The sequence below is a fragment of the Podarcis melisellensis genome (assembly GCF_964234715.1).
Source record: "Podarcis melisellensis genome assembly, chromosome: 3".
NCBI lineage: Eukaryota > Metazoa > Chordata > Lepidosauria > Squamata > Lacertidae > Podarcis > Podarcis melisellensis.
The window spans coordinates 322,446-348,657 of NC_138530.1; the positions used below are offsets into that span (position 1 = coordinate 322,446).

Here is a 26,212-nt window from a genome sequence, read left to right on the forward strand (position 1 = left end):
CCCTGAAGGAAAAGGAAAAAGGTCCTCTTCTGAGACAGCATAAAGATTATCCACTATACATTGCTTGATTGTTTTCTGTCCGTTCATTGTTGTGTTGTTTCAATGGGATTACTTTGCTGCACATTCTAATTATAGACACTTACTTGAACATTTTAAATTGTCTTATTTTATTGTGCATTTTAATGATGGGTGTCAGGGGACTGCCATCGGAACAGGGAGGGATGCAGGGGGGCCATTGAGTCTCCGAAACTCCTGAGGAGCAGCGCCTCACCTCGCCAGGCTGGCCAGGAGGGACGCACGCCCCTTCCGTCAGCCAGCTTGCGCAGAGGGGTGAAACATAAGGGGGGAGGAGGAGGCTTGGGGTGTCGAAGTTCTTATGTTGGGGGAGAAGCCGGAAGGGGCCACTCCCAGATTCTGCAAGTGACAGAGACAGACATGAACCTTGTAGATCTGCACTGTAAATAGTTTGTACAATAAAACCTGTAAAAGACAGGTCGGAGTACTGACTGATTACTCACGAGCAACCACCAGCAGCATCTGACAATGGGTATAAATCTTTGTGTGAATGGGTGGAACTCTGCCTGGTGTTCTTCAAATTATTCTGTCTACGGAAGCATTCCTGTTTGGCAGACAGAATGATCCCTTCTCTACTCCCGCTGTGTGCTGCTTGGGGGGCTACGGGACCATCCCTCTGCCCTACAACCAACTTCAAGGGGCTCATGGGGGCACAGAGGGGGATCTCCAGCAGCTGATGGGGCTACTTAATCCTGACCACTGTTTTTTATGGCTTGAACAACTGCTTAGAAGCCTTTTTTGATCAATATAGAAATATAACTGCAGCTACTGATAAATACAGAGAAATTCAGAAGGATAGTTGAGGTGAGGTGGCTGTTCATTCCTGTCAGCACATAGAGCTTCTTGAATGGCATTGTCCATCTTTGTTCAGGACCGAGGTTTTGGCAGAAGCCAAGAGGAGGAGAAATTCTTTCCGGCCCAGAGGCTCCCTGGCTGCCCCACTCCTCTGACCCTTTCCCCACACAGCTCTTTCCCCATACCAGATCTGTTTCCACAACTGCTGCTTCTCCTCCGTTCTCATGAAAAGATGGATGAGGAGGTCTGGGGGGCATCCGTCTGTCACCTGCGAGAGACAAAAGTCAAAGGGAAGCCATCAGCTCCTGCGTCTCTCAGAGCTTCAGCATAAAAAAATTCCTTCTAGTAGCACCTTAGAGACCAACTAAGTTTGTTATTGGTATGAGCTTTCGTGTGCATGCACACTTCTTCAGATACACTGAAACAGAACTCTTTTCAGCAGCCTGTTTCAGTGTATCTGAAGAAGTGTGCATGCACACGAAAGCTCATACCAATAAGAAACTTAGTTAGTCTCTAAGGTGATAAGGGAAGGAATTTTTTTATATTATTTCGCCTACGGCAGAGCAACATAACTACCTACCTGTGACTAGAGGTTCAGCACTTAGAGATAGGTGCCATAGATGTGCCATGGAGAAGGTCTTGCTTGTTGAGTGCATTTTGACATTGTACCCATTTCAAATTTCTGTTCTTCAAAACACATCTCCCCTCCTTTGGGCTCTTGGCCCCAAGTACCTCCCCCCGCCAAAGATGAACAGAACCGAAAGATTAGTTTCAAGATCCCCAGAATGAGAAGAAAGACGAGTTCCTCCTTACCCAGTGGCCTCCCTCTGGCGTCCAACGGAGTCTTTCTGCCTCACAGGACTCCAGGCCCATTTCTGCAAAGAGACCCTTTCCCTGAAAGAGTAACAAGGATTTAAACAGAGAATGGGGAGAAGGATTAGAAAAGGAATGATTGGAGCAGATCTCACCCCTTGCTTCTCCAAAGAGGGCCAGCCGTTAGGAGAGCATCTTGGAAGGCTCCCTGTCTTGCTTGGAGCCCCTTGGGAGTTTCCGGAGGAAAGTCTCTCTCACCTGCTGCTCTGCCTGCTTCCTCTCCTCTGCCTGACTCAGGAGGAAACCTTCGGCCAGGGCTACAGCCTGGGAACTGGTCTCTGCTCCGCATTCCCTCACCCAGCTCTCCATCTCCAGCGGAAGGACAGCCAGGAACTGCTCCAAGATCACCAGGTCCAGCATCTGAGCTTTCGTATGACTTTCTGGCTTCAGCCACCGGCAGTCGAGGTGGTGGAGTCGGCCGCAAGCCTCTCGGGGTCCTTTGGCCTCCTGAGAGCCGGACTGTGTCAACTGCTGGCTCTGCACCTCTGAGCGGAGGGTGTCCTCCTCACCCGGGATCTTCTGCTCTGAGTTTTCCCAGAATCCCCCACTGCTCCCAGTTTGGAGGGCAGGGCCTCCTCCTGCTTCAGGGCCAGCTGAGTCTTGCTCATCCATCTGGGCTCTCATGAAGCCTCCAAGAGATCGGAAGGAATCCTTTCGTTTTCTGCCAAGTTCTGATGGTCCAATTTAGTTGTAGTCCAGCACCAGCTGGAGAAACCCCCTCGCCCCCCTTGGCAAAGCCCTGCCTGCCCCTCCCTGCAGGACGGGGGGGGGGGGGGGAGAGAGGAGACTCACCGGAGGAGGCAAGAGGGGCCGGGGAGGGGCTCCGGAAGACCCGCCTCCGCCCCTTCACTTCCTGTCCTCTCTAGGAATGGGGCTCAGCTGCTCTTAACCCCTTCCTTGCCCAGCTGGTCCCTCCCAAGGATGGTCTCCTTTGGGGGGAGCCTGGGGGCCGGAGGAGGAGCCGAGAAGGGCCAGAGGAGCCCCTGCCCCCCCCCGGGATGGGCAGGGAAAAGGCGGGGCGGGGGGGGGCCTGGAGGGGCTGCAGGTTCTGGCCTCTTGGGCCAGGGCTCAAGTCAGGCAGGGCCAGAGCTGTCCACTTTCAGATTTGAAAAGAAGGGATCAGCAGCCTCCCCTGTCCCGGGGACAGTCGACGGGATATCTAACAATCCAGGATAGCAGCGGGAAATGGTGCTGGAATAAGGGAAGTTCCCGCAAAAAAGGGAAGGTTGACAACTATGGACAGGTTGTGGGGCGCAGGGGGTTCTGTGGTCTATAAGCCACTGAGACTTGGGCTGCCCAGCGGAAGGTCTGTGCTTCCAGTCCCCATGACTGAGCTCCCCTTGCTCTGTGCCAGCTCCTGCCAACCTAGCACTTCAAAAGCACACCAGCGCAAGTAGAGAAATAGGTACCACGGTGGTGTTTCTGTGCGCTCTGGCACTTGTCACGGTGTCCCGTTGCACCAGAAGCGGTTCACTCCTGCTGCCCAAATGACCCGGAAAGCTGTCTGTGGACCAACATGGGCTCCCTCAGCCTGAAGGGAGATGAGCTCTGCGCCCCAGTCGCCTTTGATGGGACCTGACCGTCCAGGGGTCCTTGCCTCACCAAACAGGGGAAGGGAAGGTCCACTGGAAAAGGGGGGCTGCCTTGACCTCCCCTTCCCCTTTAGAGCAAGCGCCTCTGGGGCGCAAGAGGGGGGTGCTGGGTCTGCTACTGCCGCTCTCGCTACCCCTCTCCAACTTCAGCAGGAGCTGTTTATCCAGAGGGGGCAAGAGTCCTGGGAGGAGACATTCTACTTCTTTATTGAATTTATATACCGCCCTATGCCCGCAGGCTTTCAGGGCAATTCACAAAATAAAACCAACCACGCAATAAAACCGCCCGCCAAACACATTTTAAAAGGGCATAGGATGTCAATCAAATCAACCAAAGGCCTGGTTAAAAAGGAACATTTTTGCCCGGTGCATAAAGGTGTGTAACAAAGGCGCTTGGGGGAACTTCCCTGGGGAGAGCATTCTTCACATGGGGAGCCACTGCAGAGAAGGCCCCGTTCCTGTGCTGCCACCCTCTGGACCTCTCAAGGAGGAGGGACATGAAGAAGGGCCTCAGAAGATGATCTCAGGGTCCGGGGAGGTTCATATGGAGAGAGGCGGTCCTTGAGGAATTGCGGTCCTCAGCTGTTTAAGGCTTTATAGGTCAAAACCAGCACACTGAATGGGCAGCCAGTGCTGTCGGACCAGGATTGGTGCAATATGCTCAAACCGCCTTGCTCTGATGAGCAACCTGGCCGCTGAATTCTGCACCAGCTGCAGTTTCCGAACCGTCTTGAGAGGCAGCCCAACGTGTAACGCATTGCAGTAATCTAACCTTGAGGTTGCCGCCAGAGCACAGACAACAGTAGCTAGCTGATCCCTGTCCAGACCGGGGCGTAGTTGGGCCACCAGCCGAAGCTGACGGAAGGCACTCTGGGCCACGGAGGCCACCTGAGCCTGGAGCGACAGGAAAGGATCCAGGAAGACCCCAAGCTATGAAGCTCTCCTTCAGAGGAAGTGTAACCCCATCAAGAGCCGGCCATCTCCCTAGAATGGTAAACTGGAAATGATGAGGTTAGATCAGTGATGGGCAAGAGACTTTGGTTATAATATACAATTTTTATCATGGGAAAAGTCATGGAATGAGGATTTGAAGTTTACGGCTTGCTGTTCCATTGAAAGAAAACTATATGAAAATGATGTACTGTTGGTACCGAACACTGAGTAAAATTGCAAAAATGTATAGAACCAGGTCAAATTTGTGCTGGAAATGTAAAAGGAAAGAAGGTACCTTTTATCATATGTGGTGGTCACTGTGGAGTGGTAAAAGCGTTCTGGGAAATGATATATACTGAATTTAAGAAAGCGCTTAAGGAAACTCTTGTCATCATCAACATCATCAATTTTAATTTGTATACCGCCTTTCTATCTTACAATACTCAAGGCGGTTTACAAGCTGAAGAAACAGAAAATGTACATCTTCTAACAATCTAATGCAATACAAAACATAACTTTAAAATTGGCAGCCTACATCAAAATAGCAACATTCAACCATTACTTAGAATAGTATAACATAATAATAACATATAAAAGTTAAACAGAAATCCAATCAACAGTTATAATAATATCTAAACTATAATCAGTAAAACAACGGCAAGCCACAGTAAGACTATGCTCCTTTCTGCCTTGGTCAGACCACACCTGGAGTCCTGTGCTCAATTCTGGATGTCACAATCAAAGGAGGATATTGAGAAGTTGGAATCTGTGCAGAGAAGAGTGACCAATATAATCAAGCATTTGGAAACCAAGCCTTTTAAGGAACGATAGAAGGAGCTGGGTAGGCTTAGTCTGCAAAAGAGGAGATTGAGAGGAGATAGGAGACCCATCTTCAAATACCATGATTCTCCCTGCTGTGAGTTCCTTGATGGTAAGTGAGAACTTTCTTCCATTTGAAGGTCTTTCCACATTCCAAGCATTGATATGGTCTCTCCCCTGTATGAATTCTTTGATGAGCTTTGAAACTTCTTTTCTGGGTAAAGCTCTTCCCACATTCCATACACTGATATGGTTTCTTCCCTGTATGAATTATTTGGTGGGAAGTGAGACTTTCCTTCCAGGTGAAACTCTTTCCACATTCCAAGCACTGATATGGTTTCTCCCCTGTATGAATACCTTGATGGGATATGAGCTGAACTTTCTGCCTGAAGCTCTTCCCACATTCCAAGCACTGATAGGGTTTCTCCCCTGTATGAATTCTTTGATGGGGCTTGAGTGCAGCCCTTTGACTGAAGCTCTTCCCACATTCCAAGCACTTGTGGGGTTTCTCCCCTGTATGAATTCTTTGATGGAAAGTGAGACTATTCTTGCGAGTGAAGCTCTTCCCACATTCTAAGCACTGGTGGGGTTTCTCCCCAGTGTGAATTATTTGATGGGAAGTGAGACTATGCTTGCGAGTGAAGCTCTTCCCACATTCTAAGCACTGATGGGGTTCCTCCCCAGTGTGAATTATTTGATGGGAAGTGAGCTGGCAGTCCTTAATGAAGCCCCTTCCACATTCCAAGCATTTATATGGTTTCTCCCCTCTGTGAATTCTTTCATGTGAAGTAAGGGTATCCTTCCGACTAAAATTCTTTCCACATTCCAAGCACTTGTATGGTTTCTCCCCTGTATGAATTCTTTGATGATCTGTGAGCTTAGCTTTCTGCCTGAAGCTCTTTCCACATTCCAAGCACTGATATGGTTTCTCCCCTGTATGAATATATTGATGGGATATGAGATGGTCCTTCCGACTGAAGCTCTTTCCACATTCTAAGCAATTGTATGGTTTCTCCCCTGTATGACTTCTTTGATGGGCCTTGAGCACAGCCCTGTGAGTGAAGCTCTTCCCACTTTCCAAACACTGATGGGGTTTCTCCTTGCTGTGAGTTCTTTTAGGGAAAGTGAGAAATGTCTTCTGATGAAATGTCTTACCATCTTCCAAGTACCGATAATGATATTTCCGAGTAGGATATATTTTATGGGAAGTAGAATGGGAGCTCAGACTATAACTCTCTCCACACTCCAAATATTTATACACCTTCCCCACTGTGTGAATGTTGTCACGGTTCCCACTGTTCATAAATTCCAATCCATCAGCACCTGCATCAAAGAGAGAAACCGATTAGAGCCTCAGGAAGAAATAGAGCCCCCAATTATGGAAGACTGCTAATGAATGCCTGTGATAGATGAAGAACGGAAGGGAGTTAGATCTGAGGTCTTACTACAGATCTGTTAACTCTCATTGACGCACAGATTGATGGGAACCTGAGATTCAAACAGCCTGGGATCTTCCAGGGTGGATCTTGTTTGGCCTAATCATGGAATCTCCTCCATATGCAAGGCCAGTTGCCTCTTTGGTCAACCAGAAAGTGACCGAAGCAAAAACAGAAAACCTCACAGAAGCCGCTACTTCTTCTGCCACCACACAGAAAGTTACATTCAAGAAGCTCTTTGCAGCTCAGACCAGCCTGGTCATGGTTTAAAAAGGCAAATGTGGGGCAAGAATATTTGCAGACAGAACAGTAGATTCAAGGTGAGCTGTGGGGAAGGAGAATCCCAGATGCTGTCAAGCGCCATCAAAATATTGCAGGATTCTCACAGGTGGAGGTAGGGGTCTGTGGGTTTGGGTGAGTGGGTGTATTTCAAAACATATATTATAGTCCAGCAGGAATCCTTACTGAGAGAGTCCACAATCCTACGATTCTCCTCCATGACTTCCTTATGCAGAGCTCTCTGGTCAGGATCCAGCAACGCCCACTCCTCCTCGGTGAAATACACAGCGACATCTTCACAGCAGAGAGGACCCTGAAGGAAAAGGAAAAAGGTCCTCTTCTGAGACAGCATAAAGATTACATTGGTCAACAACAAATTTGTTGTCTGCGTTTTTTCAGCTGATTTAGAACGAATCTGATGCGCTGAATCCAAAAATCACATTGGTTTTGCTCAATCAGGTCAAGTTTTTGAGTTATGGCCACATGTCATTTTTTTTACATTTTTGTTCTCATGTACGCTTGCGTGGAACATTTTAGAAGAAGTTGGTGGGGGTAAAATGCCATGTCGAATAATTGTTTTGCTTGGAAATGATTATTTTAATGACAAGAAGTATTCAGGTTCGATAGTTCTGGGTGATTATGTCGATAAAGGCATCAGTTTGAAGTCATAAAACCTCGAAATCTTCCATAAATAGGTGCGGCAAAGCACAAAGTTGGGGGATCAAAACCCCTGGCTCACTCGAGTACACTGAAGGAGAACTATGTTCTGGAGAAAATTGGTTATGATCAGCATAAGTGGTTTATCTGTGTTGACCTGAAGATGGTGAACTTTTTGTTGGGACAACAGTCTGGCTTCACCGAGTACCCATGTTTTCTGTGCATGTGGGATAGTAGGGACTGTGCTCAGCATTACATGAAGGACTGGCCTGTGCAGGAGGAATTGGTGCCTTGCAGAAAAAGGAACGTCATCAACAACCCTCTGGTGGACAGAGACAGAATACTCTTCCCACCGCTGCACATCAAGCTCGGCTTAATCAAGCAGTTCACCAAGGCTCTGGACAAGGATGGTGACTGCTTCACTTCCTTGTGCCAGGCTTTTCCAGGATTGACCATGGAGAAGTTGAAAGCTGGCATCGTTGACGGTCCTCAGATCCGTCAGCTCATCAGAGTTCGGAAACTCAGTGAACGAAGTGGAACTGGAAGCGTGGAAGGGATTTGTTCTGGTAGTGAAGAACTTTCTTGGCAACAATAAGGCCAGAAACTACGCAGAACTTGTCAACAACATGCTGACTGCTTTCAGAAACCTGGGCTGCAACATGAGCGTCAAGATGCACTACCTATTTTCACATATGGACCGGTTTCCTGAGAACCTGGGTTCAATGAGTGACAAGCAGGGGGAGAGATTCCATCAGGACATGAAAGAGATGGAGACCAGCTATCAGGGTCGCTGGGATGATGGCTGACTACTGTTGGACTCTGAAGAGAGACCTCCCTGCCGCTGAGCATTCCAGGAGTTCCAAGAAACGGAGGTTCAAGCCCTGCAGTTTGAAAAATGGTGAAGCAACATGCAATTTACGTGTACTTACCTTTATCAACGCTCACCATTCAGTTTACAGTAATCAATGTTTCTATCAGGTAATCAATATATGTTGTTGGAAAAACTTTTTTTTTCTCTTAAAAACATATTTAGGATGATATGTGTTGACAAAAATCAGCTGATAATGCCATAAAGATGTAATTGATTTTGTCACAAGATCTGATTTTTTTCAAATCAACATAGCACAAAAACCTGACCTAATGGAGAGAAACGGATGCCATTTCCTGATTCAGCAGTGCAAAAATACCCTAAATCAGTTGTAGATATGTAGACAACATTCAAAAAGTAAAAAATTGTTGGCCAGTGTTATCCACTATACATTGCTCAGTTGGTTTCTTCCCATTCCTTGTTGTGTTCTTTTAATGGGATTATTTTGCTGCACATTTTAGGTCTGGATGCCTATTTTAGCATTTCAATTGAATTATTTTACTGTGCACTCTAATGATGGGTATTAATCTTTGTGTGAATGGGTGGACCACCGCATGGTGTTCTTCAAATCGTTCTGTCTGTGGAAGTATTCCTGTCTGCCAGACAGAACGCTCCCTTCTCTACTCCTGCTGTGCGATGCTTGGGGGGCGATGGGACCCTCCCTCTGCCCTACAGCCAACTTCAAGGGGCTCATGGGGACACAGAGAGGGTGAGGAGGGGATTCCCCTTCTTCAGCTGATGGGGCTGCTGAGGTGAATCCCGGCCACGGTTTGCTATGGCTTCTCAACTTCTTGGAAGCTTCTCAACTGCTTAGAAGCCTGATTAGATCAATACAGAAACATAGCTGCAGCTACTGATAAATCATAGAAATAGTGACATTCCGAAGCCCAGTTAAGGAGAGATGGCTGTTCATTCCTGTCAGCACATAGAGCTTCTTGAATGGCATTGTCCATCTTTGTTCAGGGCAGAGGCTTTGACAGAAGCCAAGAGGAGGAGAAATTCTTTCCGGCCCAGAGGCTCCCTGGCTGCCCCACTCCTCTGACTCTTTCCCCACAAAGCTCTTTCCCCATACCAGATCTGTTTCCACAGCTGCTGCTTCTCCTCCGTTATCATGAAAAGATGGATGAGGAGGTCTGGGGGGCATCCTTCTGTCACCTGTGAGAGACAAAAGTCAAAGGGAAGCCATCAGCTCTTGCGTCTCTCAGAGGTTCAGCAAAAAAAAAAATTCCTTCTAGTAGCACCTTAGAGACCAACTAAGTTTGTTATTGGTATGGGCTTTGGTGTGCATGTACACTTCTTCAGATACACTGAAACAGAAGTCTCTTTCAGAAGTCTGGTTCAGTGTATCTAAAGAAGTGTGCATGCACACGAAAGCTCATACCAATAAGAAACTGGTCTCTAAGGTGCTACAGGAAGGAATTTTTTAATATTGTTTCGCTATGGCAGACCAACACGGCTACCTACCTGTAACTAGAGGTTCAGCACTTAGAGATAAGTGCCATAGATGTGCCATGGAAAAGGTCTTGCTTCCTGAGTGCATTTTGACATTGTACCCATTTCAAATTTTTGTTCTTCAAAATACATCTCCCCTCCTTTGGTCTCTTGGCCCCAAGTGCTCCCCCCCCCCAAAGATGAACAGAACCGAAAGATTAGTTTCAAGATCCCCAGAATGAGAAGAAAGACGAGTTCCTCCTTACCCAGTGGCCTCCCTCTGGCGTCCAACGGAGTCTTTTCTGCCTCACAGGACTCCAGGCCCATTTCTGCAAAGAGACCCTTTCCCTGAAAGAGTAGCAAGGATTTAAAACAGAGAATGGGGAGAAGGATTAGAAAAGGAATGATCGGAGCAGATCTCACCCCTTGCTTCTCCAAAGAGGGCCAGCCGTTAGGAGAGCATCTTGGAAGGCTCCCTGTCTTGCTTGGAGCCCCTTGGGAGTTTCCAGAGGAAAGTCTCTCTCACCTGCTGCTCTGCCTGCTTTCTCTCCTCTGCCTGACTCAGGAGGAAACCTTCGGCCAGGGCTACAGCCTGGGAACTGGTCTCTGCTCCGCATTCCCTCACCCAGCTCTCCATCTCCAGCGGAAGGACAGCCAGGAACTGCTCCAAGATCACCAGGTCCAGCATCTGAGCTTTCGTATGACTTTCTGGCTTTAGCCACTGACGGTCAAGGTGGTAGAGTCGGCTGCAAACGTCTCGGGGTCCTTTGGCCTCCCGGAAACAGAACTGCCTCACCTGCTGGCTCTGCACCTTTGAGCGGAGGGTGTCCTCCTCACCCAGGATTTTCCGCACAGAGTTTTCCCAGAATCCCCCACTGCTCCCAGTTTGGAGGGCAGGGCCTCCTCCTGCTTCAGGGCCAGCTGAGTCTTGCTCATCCATCTGGGCTCTCATGAAGCCTCCAAGAGATCGGAAGGAATCCTTTCGTTTTCTGCCAATTTAGAGGTGCTAGCAAATCGTTTTCTGATGGTCCAATTTAGAGGTGCTAGCAAATCCTACAAAGCAAACATATTGGTCTGTTATCAGACTGATACATGGTCAGAAGAGAAATGTTTCCTGAGCAAGCGTGGCTGAGTCTTGCTAGGAGCCAGGGCTGGACTGCACTATATCCCTGACTGAACTTTCATCCAAGGTACTGAAGGAGCTTGGGGATGTAAGCTCAGAGCCTTCATCTAGAGCTCTGAGGATTCTTGGAGAACAGGAGAGGTTCCTGCAGACTGGAGGGGGGCAAGTCCCCATCTTCAAAAACAGGAAAAACTACCGACCGGTGAGCTTGAGATTGATACCAAGCAACCAGGGAAGGTCCTAGAACAGATAATTAAACCGTCAGTCTGTGAGGACTGAGAAAAGGATGCTGTGATTACTAAGACCCAGCAGGGGTTTCTCGAAAACAAGTCATGCCAGACCCATCTGGCAGCTCCCAGATTATGGGCTGGGCTCCCTTTATTAATGGCATTTCTATCCCACCTTTTTCTCCAAGGATCTCCGGGGGCATCCATGCGTCTACCCCTCCTCACTGAGTCCCCCCAACAATGGGGCTCCGTTCAAGGTGCTGCCATGAGGGGTTCACTTGGACCCCAATCTCTGAAGAGCCTCTGGAGCAGAGCCCACCGCTAAGCACCAACTCATATGTCGCAGACTCACTCATTAGCCTTGCCTGCAATGGGGAACTGAGCCGAGATACCTGCAGGGCAGGCAGGGGCTGGACTAGATGCCCTTGGGGTCCCCTCCGGGTCCCCAAGGCTTCCTCCTCAGTCTCGGGGAGGCAGATCAGAGCATTTGGGGAAGCCCCTGCCATTTAGGGGCCCCGCTGGGGAAACCCCCCCCTCGCCCCCCCCTGGCCCAGCCCTGCCTCCCCCTCCCCACAATGGGACCCCCCCCCGAGGGGGGAGAGGAGACTCACCGGAGGAGAGCAGAGGGGGGCCAGGGAGGGGCTCCGGAAGACCCGCCTCCGTCATTTCCTTTCCTCTCTAGGAGTGCGGCTCAGCTGCTCTTAACCCTTGCCTAGCCTTCGGCGCCCAGCTGGTCCCCTCTGGGGGGAGGAGAAGGAGCCGAGGAGGTCCAGAGGAGCCCCCTTCCCCCCCCGGATGGGCAGGGAAAAGGCCGGGCGGGGGGGCCGGGAGGGGCCAGGGCGAAAGTCAGGCAGGGCCAGAGCTGGCAAGGGATCAGCTGTCCATGGGAGATCTAGCAATCTGGCACCCAGGCGCCCCAAGCAGGAGGAGAGCGCCTTTGGCCCGCTAAGGTAGACTGGCTCTGGCCCTGGAGGCTCCGTGCAGGAAGAATCCCAAGGCAGCTGCATGGAGCCAAAGGGGACCCATCCGGCCCAGGATCCTGCGCCCACAGTGGCACCCAGGCGCCCCAAGCAGGAGGAGAGCACCTTCCTCCCCCCTTGTGCTCTGCCATTCTAAGGTAGACTGGCTCTGGCCCTGGAGGCTCCGTGCAGGAAGAATCCCAAAGGGGACCCATCCGGCCCAGGATCCTGCGCCCACAGTGGCACCCAGGCGCCCCAAGCAGGAGGAGAGCGCCTTTGGCCCACTAAGGTAGACTGGCTCTGGCCCTGGAGGCTCCGTGCAGGAAGAATCCCAAAGGGGACCCATCCGGCCCAGGATCCTGCGCCCACAGTGGCACCCAGGCGCCCCAAGCAGGAGGAGAGCGCCTTTGGCCCACTAAGGTAGACTGGCTCTGGCCCTGGAGGCTCCGTGCAGGAAGAATCCCAAAGGGGACCCATCCGGCTCAGGATCCTGCGCCCACAGTGGCACCCAGGCGCCCCAAGCCGGAGGAGAGCGCCTTTGGCCCGCTAAGGTAGACTGGCTCTGGCCCTGGAGGCTCCATGCAGGAAGAGCCCCAAGGCAGGTGCCTCGCGCCAAAGGGGACCCATCCGGCCCAGGATCCTGCGCCCACAGTGGCACCCAGGCGCCCCAAGCAGGAGGAGAGCGCCTTTGGCCCGCTAAGGTAGACTGGCTCTGGCCCTGGAGGCTCCATGCAGGAAGAGCCCCAAGGCAGCTGCATTGCGCCAAGGGGGACCTATCCGGCCCAGGATCCTGCCATAGCTGTCAACTTTCAGATTTGAAAATAAGGGATTATCAGCCTCACCCGTCCCAGGGACAGTCTATGGGAGATCTAACAATCCAGGATCGCAGTGGGAAATGGTGCTGGAATAAGGGAAGTTCCCGCAAAAAAGGGAAGGTTGACAACTATGGACAGGTTGTGGGGCGCAGGGGGTTCTGTGGTCTATAAGCCACTGAGACTTGGGCTGCCCAGCGGAAGGTCTGTGGTTCCAACTCCCATGACTGAGCTCCCCTTGCTCTGTCCCAGCTCCTGCCAACCTAGCAGTTCAAAAGCACACCAGCGCAAGTAGAGAAATAGGTACCACGGTGGTGTTTCTGGGCGCTCTGGCCAGAAGCGGTTTAGTCCTGTTGCCTAAATCACCCGGAAGGCTGTCTGCGGACCAACACTGCCGGCTCCCTCGGCCTGAAGGGAGATGAGCTCTGCGCCCCAGTCGCCTTTGCCGGGACCTGACCGTCCAGGGGTCCTTGCCTCACCCAACAGAGGAAGGGAAGGTCCACATGTTGGTGTGAGCAGGAAAAGGGGGGCTGCCTTGGCCTCTCCTTCCCCTTTAGAGCAAGCGCCTCTGGGGTGCAAGAGGGGGGTGCTGGGTCTGCGACTGCCACTCTCTCTCGCTACCCCTCTCCAACTTCAGCAGGAGCTGTTTATCCAGAGGGGGAAAGAATCCTGGGAAGAGACATGTTACTTATTTACAGTGGTACCTCAGGTTAAGGACTTAATTCGTTCTGGAGGTCCGTTCTTAACCTGAAACTGTTCTTAACCTGAGGTACCACTTTAGCTAATGGGGCCTCCTGCTGCTGCCGCGCCACCAGAACACGATTTCTGTTCTCATCCTGAATCAAAGTTCTTAACCCAAGGTACTATTTCTGGGTTAGCGGAGTCTGTAACCTGAAGCATATGTAACCCGAGGTACCACTGAGTTAAATTTATATACCACCCTATGCCCACAGGCTTTCAGGGCAATTCACAAAATAAAACCAGAATATAAAACCGCAGAATCATCAAAATAAAAACAACCACCACCCGGTAAACGCTCCCCCCCAACTACATTTTAAAAGGGCATAGGATGTCAATCAAATCAACCAAAGGTTAAAAAGGAACATTTTTGCCCGGTGCATAACGGTGTATAACAAAGGCGCTTGGGGGAACTTCCCTGGGGAGAGCATTCTTCACATGGGGAGCCAGTGCAGAGAAGGCCCCGTTCCTGTGCTGCCACCCTCTGGACCTCTCAAGGAGGAGGGACACGAAGAAGGGCCTCAGAAGATGATCTCAGGGTCCGGGGAGGTTCATATGGAGAGAGGCGGTCCTTGAGGAATTGCGGTCCTGAGCTGCTTAAGGCTTAATAGGTCAAAACCAGCACACTGAATGGGCAGCCAGTGCTGTTGGACCAGGATTGGTGCAATATGCTCAAACCGCCTTGCTCTGATGAGCAACCTGGCCGCTGAATTCTGCACCAGCTGCAGTTTCCGAACCGTCTTGAGAGGCAGCCCAACGTGTAACGCATTGCAGTAATCTAACCTTGAGGTTGCCGCCAGAGCACAGACAACAGTAGCTAGCTGATCCCTGTCCAGACCGGGGCGTAGTTGGGCCACCAGCCGAAGCTGATGGAAGGCACTCTGGGTCACGGAGGCCACCTGAGCCTGGAGCGACAGGAAAGGATCCAGGAAGACCCTAAGCTATGAAGCTCTCCTTCAGAGGAAGTGTAACCCCATCAAGAGCCGGCCATCTCCCTAGAATGGTAAACTGAAAATGATGAGGTTAGATCAGTGATGGGCAAGAGACTTTGGTTATAATATACAATTTTTATCATGGGAAAAGTCATGGAATGAGGATTTGAAGTTTACGGCTTGCTGTTCCGTTGAAAGAAAACTATATGAAAATGATGTACTGTTGGTACCTAACACTGAGTAAAATTGCAAAAATGTATAGAACCAGCTCAAATTTGTGCTGGAAATGTAAAAGGAAAGAAGGATAAAGTTTACGGCATGTAATGCCTTGAGAGAAAATATTATGAAAATGATTTACAGGTGGTACATGACCCCAGTCAAACTACCATTTGCCCGATAATAAATGTTGGAAATGTAAGGAAATTGAAGGAGCATTCTTTCCCCTTTGGTGGACGTGCCCAAGGATTAAGGCTTTCTGTGAAATGATATTGTGATGGGATGATGAACTGCTTGTGCGTAAAAGTTTAGTCCCTCAGGGTTTGCTCAGCTTAGCAAAACTCTGTCTTTAGCGGAGCCCTTCAGCATGGCTCCCTCAGTCGCTGGCAGAATCCGACAGTGGGCGTTTGCGGAATCTCTTCCAACATAAAAGCTCCTTAACGGAAACGCGTCTTCTGGACTCTCGGCGTGACAGTTTCCGGCGAGGTGTGGTGTCCCTATAGGAGGTCCTGAAACCTCCTCACTGTTTTCGCTAGAAGTGTCCCAGAGCCCTCTTTCCGACTCCCTTTCCCTCGGAGCTCCTTCTCTCCCCCTGCTGGTTCCCTCCTCTGCTGTTAAGTCTCTCCTAACCTCCTGGAGCCCTTCCACCACCTGCTCTTCTGATGGCAGTTCCCTGACAGATATATAATGAACTGAAAAAGGTACTTAAGTACACTTTCCCTAAGAAACCAGAGGCCTTTCTCCTGGGTATAGTCGGCCAATTCGTGTTAAAGAAAGATAGAACATTTTTTATGTATGCTACAACAGCAGCAAGAATACTCATCGCGAAGTATTGGAAGACACAAGAGCTACCCATCGTGGAAGAATGGCAGATGAAGGTGATGGAGTACATGGAACTGGCGGAAATGACTGGCAGAATCCGGGACCAGGGAAGAGACACGGCGGAAGAGGATTGGAAAAAATTTAAGGGCTATCTAAAGAAATATGCAAAAATTAGTGAATGTTAGGTTGATGCTGGATGAGAAAAATAGGGGTTAACAGTGGTAATGGACAAGTTAAAAAAAAATGAGTGTTATTAAAATTAAGTTGAAATAAGGGAGGGATTTGTTAAATAATTATAGACATGAGAATGCAGGAAGGGGAGGTATGAGGAAGTCGGGAAAGTAAGGTATAAGAAATTAAGACTCGAAATTATATGTGTTTTATGTTTTTATTGTTATGTATTTATGTTTTGTTTGTGTTGATAAAAATTTTGTGGAAACTTTAATAAAAATTAATAATAATAAAAAAGAAGGTACCTTTTATCATATGTGGTGGTCCTGTGGAGTGGTAAAAGCGTTCTGGGGAATGATATATACTGAGTTAAGAAAAATGCTTAAGAAAACTTTTGTCAGAAAACCAGAGGCTTTTCTGTTATAATATAATATGTGATGCATTACCAAAGAAAATAAGAGACTATTTACGTATGCAATGATGGCAGCAAGAATGTTTTTGGCCCAGAGATGGGAAGAAGGTGAAGTACCGACTAAGGAAGAGCGGCAGACCAAACTGATGGAATGCGCAGAAATGGCGAGACTAAGGGGAAAGATCAGAAACCAGGAAGAACAAGTCTTTTTAAAAGACTGGAATCATTTTATTGTATACTTGAAAGACCACTGTAGACAGTTAAAATCACAGGCAGGGATGCAATGACACTTGTAATGTGAACTGAACTTTGGTTACTATGGTTACATAAGAGATGGATAATGGGAAAAGATGCAGGAAAAAGGGGAAAGATAACATCTTTAGAACTGGAACCCATGGGGGGGAAGGTCTGAAGGTTTGAAAGAACCTTGATATTTTTGTATGTTTCGGAAAGGTTACAGTTATCGTGTATAACTTTATGTAAAACCAATTTAATTTTTTTTAAGAGCAGGCCATCTCCCAGCCATCTGGTCTAGGGCACCACTGACTAACTGCCTCAGTCTTATCTGGATTGGTGGCCATAAATTTGATTTTAATTAATTTTTATAATGAAATGTTTTTAAAATCGTTGGATTATTTTGATTGTTGTTAGCCGCCCTGAGCCCGGTTTCGGCTGGGGAGGGCGGGATATAAATAAAATTTATTATTTTTATTATTATTGGATTGAGTTTCAGTTTGACAATGAGTTTCAGACATCCACTCCACCTTCTTCCCAGGGAAGGCAATAATAATAATAATAATAATAATAATAATAATAATAATAATAATAATAATAAATTTTATTTATATCCCGCCCTCCCCAGCCGAAGCCGGGCTCAGGGCGGCTAATAACACTAAAACAGTACAACATTATAAAACATTATAAAAATTAATTAAAATCAAAAATTGATGGCAACCATAAACTAAAGTTTTGTAAAGATTGCCAAAGGAGGGAGTCAGGCTGCGCCCTGACCAAAGGCCAGGTGGAACAGCCCTGTCTTGCAGGCCCTGCGGAAAGATGTCAAGTCCTGCAGGGCCCTAGTCTCTTGTGACAGAGCGTTCCACCAGGTTGGAGCCGCAGCCGAAAAAGCCCTGGCTCTAGTTGAGGCCAGCCTAACCTCTCTGTGGCCTGGGACCTTCAAGGTGTTTTTATTTGAAGACCGTAAGTTTCTCTGTGGGACATACCAGGAGAGGCGGTCCCGTAGGTACGAGGGTCCTAGGCCGTATAGGGCTTTGAAGGTTAAAACCAGCACCTTAAACCTGATCCTGTACTCCACCGGGAGCCAGAGCAGAGACTGCTTGTTGTTTAGTCGTTTAGTGGTGTCCGCCTCTTCGTGACCCCCTGGACCAGAGCATGCCGGGCCCTCCTGTCTTCCGCTGCCTCCCGCAGTTTGGTCAGACTCATGCTGGTAGCTTCAAGAACACTGTCCCACCATCTCGTCCTCTCTCGTCCCCTTCTCCTTGAGCCCTCCATCTTTTCCAACATTGTGGGAAAATGGTTGTTTGCACATAAGAGCATGGGCGAAAGTTTATTATTGCAAGGTGATTTCATAGCAAAAGGCATTGCTTGGAGCATGATCAACGCGTGGACCAATCATGGGGCAGCATGAGCTGTCCACGCGTTGATCATGCTCCAAGCAATGCCTTTAGATATAATCCTTGCCTCCAAAGGTGGAATTTGTGCCTTAATTCATTCTCATTGCTGTATGTATATATCTGATCAATCGACCAATATCTCCGCTACTATTGATCATATGGAACAAATGATAGCCCATAATCCTTTGAACCCACCTGAAGGTTTTGATCCATGGGAATGGCTGTCTTCTTGGTTGCCTAATAGAACATGGTTAAGAAAAATTTTGCTAATTGTAATTTTGCTTGTTGTAGGATTCATTGTGTTGTGCTGTTGTATTCAATGTTTGCCCTCGTTGTTTGCCCAATGTACTGCATGGTGGTATCGACCCAGACCCACCACAGGGGTTACAAGAGGAATTTATGTTGCAAAATATAAACGCTTAGGTAATGAGATATATGATTCTGATTAAAGGTTCCCTCTTATAATATAAACAAGAAAAGAGGGCAGGTGGGGAAATGGTTGTTTGCACATAAGAGCATGGGCAAAAGTTTATTATTGCAAGGTGATTTCATAGCAAAAGGCATTGCTTGGAGCATGATCAACACGTGGACAGCTCATGCTGCCCCATGATTGGTCCACGTAGCATAGCTTGATTGACTACGTGGGCCTGGTGTGATGGCATGAGACCCATGTATTGTATTGTCTTTTATCTGCTGCCTGAGGCAAAGTTTTCTCCTTGAATTTGTATCTTTTCTATTGCACACAATAAATGTTTGGCTGCAGCAGCTCCTGGGCAGTCAGATTTCTTCAACCCATCTTTGCGTGAGACTGATTTATTACTGATGGCGAGCAGGTTCTCGTCACAACATCAGGGTCTTTTTCAGGGAGTCTTCTCTTCTCCTGAGGTGGCCAAAGTCTTGGAGCCTCAGCTTCAGGATCTGTCCTTCCAGTGAGCACTCAGGGCTGATTTCCTTCAGAATGGAGAGGTTGGATCTTCCTGCAGTCCATGGGACTCTCAAGAATCTCCTCCAGCACCAGAATTCAAAAGCATCCATTCTTCGGCGATCAGCCTTCTTGATGGTCCAGCTCTCGCTTCCATATATCACTACTGGGAAAACCATGGCTTTAACTATACGGACCTTTGTTGGTAAGGTGATGTCTCTGCTTTTTAAGATGCTGTCTAGGCTTGTCATTGCTTTTCTCCCAAGAAGTAGGCGTCTCTTAATTTCGTGGCTGCTGTCACCATCTGCAGGGATCATGGAGCCCAAGAAAGTAAAATCTCTTACTGCCTCCATTTCTTCCCCTTCTATTTGCCAGGAGGTGATGGGACCAGTGGCCATGATCTTCATTTTTTTGATGTTGAGCTTCAGACCATATTTTGCGCTCTCCTCTTTCACCCTCATTAAAAGGTTCTTTAATTCCTCCTCACTTTCTGCCATCAAGGTTGTGTCATCTAGCATTCAGCATTTTTAGACAACTAAAAATGCTAAAAAACGGAGGCACACATTCCTTACTGGATGCCATCAGGCGATTGAATCATGTTCAGCTTGTGGTCCACTAAGACCATTAGATCTCTACAATTCTATGATTCTATGGGAAACACCACGCTTGCCAGTAGCATATGTGAAAAGGATCTAAGGGTCTTAGGACACCAAAAGCTTAACGTGAGTCAACAAGGTGAGTCAGTAGCAAAATAAGCTAATGCTATTTCAGGCTATCTCAACAGGCGTCTAATGTCCAGGTCATGGGAAGTAATACTATGTTCCTTTCTGCCTTGGTCAGACCACACCTGGAGTCCTGTGCTCAATTCTGGATGTCAGAATCATAGAATCATAGAGTTGGAAGAGACCACAAGGGCCATTGAGTCCAACCCCCTGCCAAGCAGGAAACACCATCAGAGCACTCCTGACATATGGCTGTCAAGCCTCTGCTTAAAGACCTCCAAAGAAGGAGACTCCACCACACTCCTTGGCAGCAAATTCCACTGTCGAACAGCTCTTACTGTCAGGAAGTTCTTCCTAATGTTTAGGTGGAATCTTCTTTCTTGTAGTTTGGATCCATTGCTCCGTGTCCGCTTCTCTGGAGCAGCAGAAAACAACCTTTCTCCTCTCTGTGACATCCTTTTATATATTTGAACATGGCTATCATATCACCCCTTAACCTCCTCTTTTCCAGGCTAAACATGCCCAGCTCCCTTAGCCGTTCCTCATAAGGCATCGTTTCCAGGCCTTTGACCATTTGGGTTGCCCTCCTCTGGACACGTTCCAGTTTGTCAGTGTCCTTCTTGAACTGTGGTGCCCAGAACTGGACACAGTACTCCAGGTGAGGTCTGACCAGAGCAGAATACAGTGGCACTATTACTTCCCTTGATCTAGATGCTATACTCCTATTGATGCAGCCCAGAATTGCATTGGCTTTTTTAGCTGCCGCGTCACACTGTTGGCTCATGTCAAGTTTGTGGTCAACCAAGACTCCTAGATCCTTTTCACATGTACTGCTCTCAAGCCAGGTGTCACCCATCTTGTATTTGTGCCTCTCATTTTTTTTGCCCAAGTGCAATACTTTACATTTCTCCCTATTAAAATTCATCTTGTTTGTTTTGGCCCAGTTCTCTAATCTGTCAAGGCCGTTTTGAAGTGTGATCCTGTCCTCTGGGGTGTTAGCCACCCCTCCCAGTTTGGTGTCATCTGCAAATTTGATCAGGATGCCCTTGAGTCCATCAGCCAAGTCGTTGATAAAGATGTTGAATAAGACCGGGCCCAAGACAGAACCCTGTGGCACCCCACTAGTCACTCTTCTCCAGGATGAAGAGGAATCATTGATGAGCACCCTTTGGGTTCGGTCAGTCAGCCAGTTACAAATCCACTGAGTGGTTGCATAGTCAAGTCCACATTTTACCATCTTCTTTACAAGAATATCATGGGGCACCTTGTCAAATGCCTTGCTGAAATCAAGGTAGGCTACATCCACTGCGTTCCCTTCATCTATCAGGCTTGTAATTCTATCAAAAAACGAGATCAGGTTAGTCTGACATGACTTATTTTTCTGAAATTCATGCTGACTATTGGTGATTCACAGTATTCCTTTCTAGGTTCTCACAGACTGTTTGCTTAATGATCTGCTCCAGAATCTTCCCTGGTATTGATGTCAGACTGACTGGGCGGTACTTATTTGGGTCCTCTCTTTTCCCCTTTTTGAAAATAGGGACATTTGCCCTCCTCCAGTCTGCCGGGACTTCGCCTGTTCTCCAGGAATTCTCAAAGATGACTGCCAGTGGTTCTGAGATCACATCTGCCAGTTCTTTTAATACTCTTGGATGCAGTTCATCTGGCCCTGGAGACTTGAATACATCTAAACTAGCCAAGTATTCTTGTACTATCTCCTTAGTTATTCTGGGCTGTGTTTCCTCTGCTGAATCATTTGCTCCAGATTCTTCAGGTCTGGCATTGTTTTCTTTATCAGAGAAGACTGAGGCAAAGAAGGCATTGAGGAGTTCAGCCCTTTCTGTATCCCCTGTTTGCATTTCACCATCTTCTCCTCTGAGTGACCCCACGGTTTCTTTGTTCTTCCTTTTGCTACGAACATACCCATAAAAGCCTTTTTTGTTGCTTTTAACCTCTCTAGCAAGCCAGAGTTCATTCTGTGCTTTAGCTTTTCTGACTTTCTGTCTACACGTGCTGGCTATTTGTTTGAATTCCTCTTTGGTGGTTTCCCCCCTTTTCCAATTTTTGTACACATCCTTTTTTAATCTTAACTCAGTTAAAAGTTCTTTAGATAGCCACCCTGGCTTCTTTAGGCACCTTCCATGTTTCCATCTCGTTGGTATTGCCTGAAGTTGTGCTTTTACTATCTCCCTCTTAACAAACTCCCAGCCATCATGAACTCCCTTTCCTTTTAGTATTACTGTCCATGGGATCTCGAAGGAGGATATTGAGAAGTTGGAATCTGTGCAGAGAAGGGTGACCAATATAATCAAGCATTTGGAAACCAAGCCTTTTAAGGAATGGTAGAAGGAGCTGGGTGGGCTTAGTCTGCCAAAGAGGAGATTGAGAGGACATATGAGACCCATCTTCAAATAACATGATTCTCCCTGCTGTGAGTTCCTTGATGGAAAGTGAGACTTTTCTTCCATTTGAAGCTCGTTCCACATTCCAAGTATTGGTATAGTCTCTCCTCATGGTGAACTGTTTGATGGGAAGTAAGATGTCCCTTCCGACTGAAGCTCTTTCCACATTCCAAGCACTGATATGGCTTCTCCCCTGTATGAATTCTTTGATGGGAAGTGAGACCCTGCCTGTGACTGAAGCTCTTTCCACATTCAAAGCATTGATAGAGTTTCTCCCCTGTATGAATTATTTGATGGGAAGTGAGACCCTGCCTGTGACTGAAGCTCTTTCCACATTCCAAGCATTGATATAGTTTCTCACCTGTATGAATTCTTTGATGGAAAGTGAGACTATTCTTGCGAGTGAAGCTCTTTCCACATTCTGTGCACTGATATGGTTTCTCCCCTGTATGAATTCTCTGATGGGAAATGAGACTATTCTTGCGAGTGAAGCTCTTTCCACATTCCAAGCACTGATATGGTTTCTCCCCTGTATGAATTCTCTGATGGGAAATGAGAAAGGACCTCCGACTGAAGCTCTTTCCACATTCCAAGCATTGATATAGTTTCTCCCCTATATGAATTCTTTGATGGCAAGTGAGACATCTCTTCCTACTGAAGCTCTTTCCACATTCCAAGCACTGATATTGTTTCTCGCCTGTATGAATTCTTTGATGATCTGTGAGCTTAGCTTTCTGCCTGAAGCTCTTTCCACATTCCAAGCACTGATATGGTTTCTCCCCTGTATGAATTGTTTGATGGGAAGTGAGACTATTTTTGCGACTAAAGCTCTTCCCACATTCTAAGCACTTGTGTGCTTTCTCCCCTGTATGAATTCTTTGATGGAAAGCGAGACTATGCTTGCGAGTGAAGCTCTTCCCACATTCTAAGCACTGATGGGGTTTCTCCCCAGTGTGAATTGTTTGATGGGAAGTGAGCTGGCAGCCCTTAATGAAGCCCCTTCCACATTCCAAGCATTTATATGGTTTCTCCCCTCGGTGAATTCTTTCATGTGAAGTAAGGGTATCCTTCCGACTAAAATTCTTTCCACATTCCAAGCACTGATATGGTTTCTCCTCTGTATGAATACTTTGATGGGATATGAGATGGTCCTTCCGACTGAAGCTCTTTCCACATTCCAAGCACTGATATGGTTTCTCCCCTGTATGACTTCTTTGATGGGCCTTGAGCACAGCCCTGTGAGTGAAGCTCTTCCCACATTCCAAACACTGATGGGGTTTCTCCTTGCTGTGAGTTCTTTTAGGGAAAGTGAGAAATGTCTTCTGATGAAATGTCTTACCATCTTCCAAGTACTGATAACGATTTTTCCCAGTAGGATATATTTTATGGGAAGTAGAATGGGAGCTCAGACTATAACTCTCTCCACACTCCAAATATTTATACAACTTCCCCACTGTGTGAATGTCACGGTTCCCACTGTTCATAAATTCCAATCCATCACCACCTGCATCAAAGAGAGAAACCGATTAGAGCCTCAGGAAGAAATGGAGCCCCAAATTATTCAAATTATGGAGCACTGCTAATGAATGTTTGTGATCAATGAAGAGTTCAAGGGAGTTAGATCTGAGGTCCTACTACAGGGTTCACTGCCCTTGTTGACTCTCATTGACACACAGATTGATGGGAACCTGAGATTCAAACAACCTGGGATCTTCCAGGATAGATCTTGTTTGGCCTAATCATGGAATCTCATCCATCTGCAAGGCCAGTTGTCTCTTTGGTCAACCAGAAAGTGACCGAAGCAAAAACAGAAAACCTCACAGAAGCTGTTACTTCTGCCACCACACGGAAGGTTACATTCAAGAAGGTCTGGGCAGCTCAGACCAGCCTGGTCATGGTTTAAAAAGGCATCTGTGGGGCAAGAATATTTACAGACAGAACAGTAGATTCAAGGTGAGCTGCGGGGAAGGAGAATCCCAGATGCTGTCAAGCGCCATCAAAATATTGCAGGATTCTCACAGGGGTGGGTGGGTGTATTTCAAAACATATATTAAAGTCCAGCAGGAAGCCTTACTGAGAGAGTCCACAATCCTACGATTCTCCTCCATGACTTCCTTATGCAGAGCTCTCTGGTCAGGATCCAGCAACGCCCACTCCTCCTCGGTGAAATACACAGCGACGTCTTCAAAGCACAGAGGACCCTGAAGGAAAAGGAAAAAGGTCCTCTTCTGAGACAGCATAAAGATTATCCACTATACATTGCTCAGTTGGTTTCTTTCCATTCATTGTTGTGTTCTTTTAATGGGATTATTTTGCGGCACATTTTAGGTCTGGATGCCTATTTTAGCATTTCAATTGAATTATTTTACTGTGCATTCTAATGATGGGTATTAATCTTTGTGTGAATGGGTGGACCTCCGCATGGTGTTCTTCAAATCGTTCTGTCTGTGGAAGTATTCCTGTCTGCCAGACAGAATGCTCCCTTCTCAACTCCTGCTGTGTGCTGCTTGGGGGGGGGGCGATGGGACCCTCCCTCTGCCCTACAGCCAACTTCAAGGGGCTCATGGGGGCACAGAGAGGGGGAGGAGGGGGCTGCTGAGGTGAATCCCGGCCACGGTTTGTTATGGCTTCTCAACTTCTTGGAAGCTTCTCAACTGCTTAGATGCCTGATTAGATCAATACAGTGGTGCTTCGCAAGATGAAATTAATCTGTTCCGTGAGGCTCTTCGTATAGCAGTTTTTCCGTCTTGCGAAGCAAGCCCATTGACAGCTTAGCGGATTAGCGCTATTAGCGGTTTAGTGGCTTTTAGCGGATCAGCTGGTAAGCGGCTTAGCGGCTTAGGAAAAAAGGGGAAGAAACCTGCAGGAACTCGCAAGACAAGGCACATAGGGAAATTCGTTTTGTGAAGCGCCTCCAAAATGGAAAACCCTTTCATCTAGCGGGTTTCCCGTTTTGCGAGGTGTTCGTCTTGCGGGGCACCACTGTATATAAATATAGCTGCAGCTACTGATAAATCATAAAAATAGTGACATTCCGAAGCCCAGTTAAGGAGAGATGGCTGTTCATTCCTGTCAGCACATAAACCTTCTTGAATGGCATTGTCCATCTTTGTTCAGGACAGAGGCTTTGACAGAAGCCAAGAGGAGGAGAAATTCGTTCTGGCCCAGAGGCTCCCTGGCTGCCCCACTCCTCTGACTCTTTCCCCACACAGCTCTTTCCCCATACCAGATCTGTTTCCACAGCTGCTGCTTCTCCTCCGTTCTCATGAAAAGATGGATGAGGAGGTCTGGGGGGCATCCTTCTGTCACCTGCGAGAGACAAAAGTCAAAGGGAAGCCATCAGCTCCTGCGTCTCTCAGAGGTTCAGCAGCGCATTTCAGGCTACAGACGGGCCTTAGAAAATGTCTTTCTTGCAAAATGCATTTAGATATTTGTACTCATTTCAAACTAAATTTGGGTCAAAATACATCTCCCCTCCTTGACACTCTTGGCCCCAAGCACTTCCCCCCCTAAAGATGAACAGAACCCACAGATTAGTTTCAAGATCCACAGAATGAGAAGAAAAACTCCTTCCTCTTTACCCAGTGGCCTCCCTCTGGCGTCCAACGGAGTCTTTTCTGCCTCACAGGACTTCAGGCCCATTTCCGCAAAGAGATCCTTTCCCTGAAAGAGTAGCAAGGATTTAAAACAGAGAATGGGGAGAAGGATTAGAAAAGGAATGATCGGAGCAGCTCTCATCCCTTGCTTCTCCAAAGAGGACGAGCCGTTAGGAGAGCATCTTGCTTGGAGCCCCTTGGGAGTTTCCAGAGGAAAGTCTCTCTCACCTGCTGCTCTGCCTGCTTTCTCTCCTCCGCCTGACTCAGGAGGAAACCTTCGGCCAGGGCTACAGCCTGGGAACTGGTCTCTGCTCCACATTCCCTCACCCAGCTCTCCATCTCCAGCGGAAGGACAGCCAGGAACTGCTCCAAGATCACCAGGTCCAGCATCTGAGCTTTTGTATGACTTTCTGGCTTCAGCCACCGACAGTCGAGGTGGTGGAGTCGGCCGCAAGCCTCTCGGGGTCCTTTGGCCTCCTGAGAGCCGGACTGTGTCAACTGCTGGCTCTGCACCTCTGAGCGGAGGGTGTCCTCCTCACCCGGGATCTTCTGCTCTGAGTTTTCCCAGAATCCCCCACTGCTCCCAGTTTGGAGGGCAGGGCCTCCTCCTGCTTCAGGGCCAGCTGAGTCTTGCTCATCCATCTGGGCTCTCATGAAGCCTCCAAGAGATCGGAAGGAATCCTGTAGTCTTCTGCCGAGGTCTGATGGTCCGATCTAGAGGTGCTAGCAAATCCTACAAAGGAAACATATTGGTCTGTTACCAGAC

The 26,212-nt window shown here is 48.0% G+C and overlaps 2 protein-coding genes across 2 annotated transcripts in view; both read right to left on the reverse strand.

Annotated features, from left to right (window-relative positions):
* LOC309365657 (uncharacterized protein) overlaps nucleotides 1–10,751 on the reverse strand; it is a 17,127-nt gene extending 6,376 nt beyond the window's left edge. The window contains exons 1-4 of the mRNA XM_081903944.1: nucleotides 10,285–10,751; nucleotides 10,025–10,106; nucleotides 9,400–9,482; nucleotides 6,989–7,115 (exon numbers count right to left, since the gene is read on the reverse strand). Coding sequence (XP_081760070.1) covers nucleotides 6,989–7,115; nucleotides 9,400–9,482; nucleotides 10,025–10,106; nucleotides 10,285–10,710 — 718 coding nt within the window. The 5' untranslated portion in view covers nucleotides 10,711–10,751. The remainder of the gene's footprint in view (nucleotides 1–6,988; nucleotides 7,116–9,399; nucleotides 9,483–10,024; nucleotides 10,107–10,284) is intronic.
* A 10,931-nt stretch (nucleotides 10,752–21,682) lies between these two features.
* On the reverse strand, nucleotides 21,683–26,212 carry LOC309365665 (uncharacterized protein). Its single transcript, XM_081903956.1, has 5 exons — nucleotides 25,675–26,212; nucleotides 25,432–25,513; nucleotides 25,077–25,159; nucleotides 23,925–24,051; nucleotides 21,683–23,354 (listed from the first exon to the last, which is right to left on the reverse strand). The coding sequence occupies exons 1-5, from the start codon at nucleotides 26,098–26,100 to the stop codon at nucleotides 21,856–21,858; spliced, it is 2,217 nt and encodes a 738-aa protein (XP_081760082.1). The 5' UTR covers nucleotides 26,101–26,212; the 3' UTR covers nucleotides 21,683–21,855.

Bases quoted from the DNA above. Each gene is read 5' to 3' on its own strand.
- LOC309365665 (XM_081903956.1), bottom strand. From the start codon at position 26,100: ATGAGAGCCCAGATGGATGAGCAAGACTCAGCTGGCCCTGAAGCAGGA. The intron at 25,514-25,674 runs GTGAGAGAGACT...CTACTCTTTCAG, and splicing joins GAAAGCAGGCAGAGCAGCAG to GGAAAGGATCTCTTTGCGGA. The intron at 24,052-25,076 runs GTATGGGGAAAG...CTTTTCCTTCAG, and splicing joins CAGCTGTGGAAACAGATCTG to GGTCCTCTGTGCTTTGAAGA.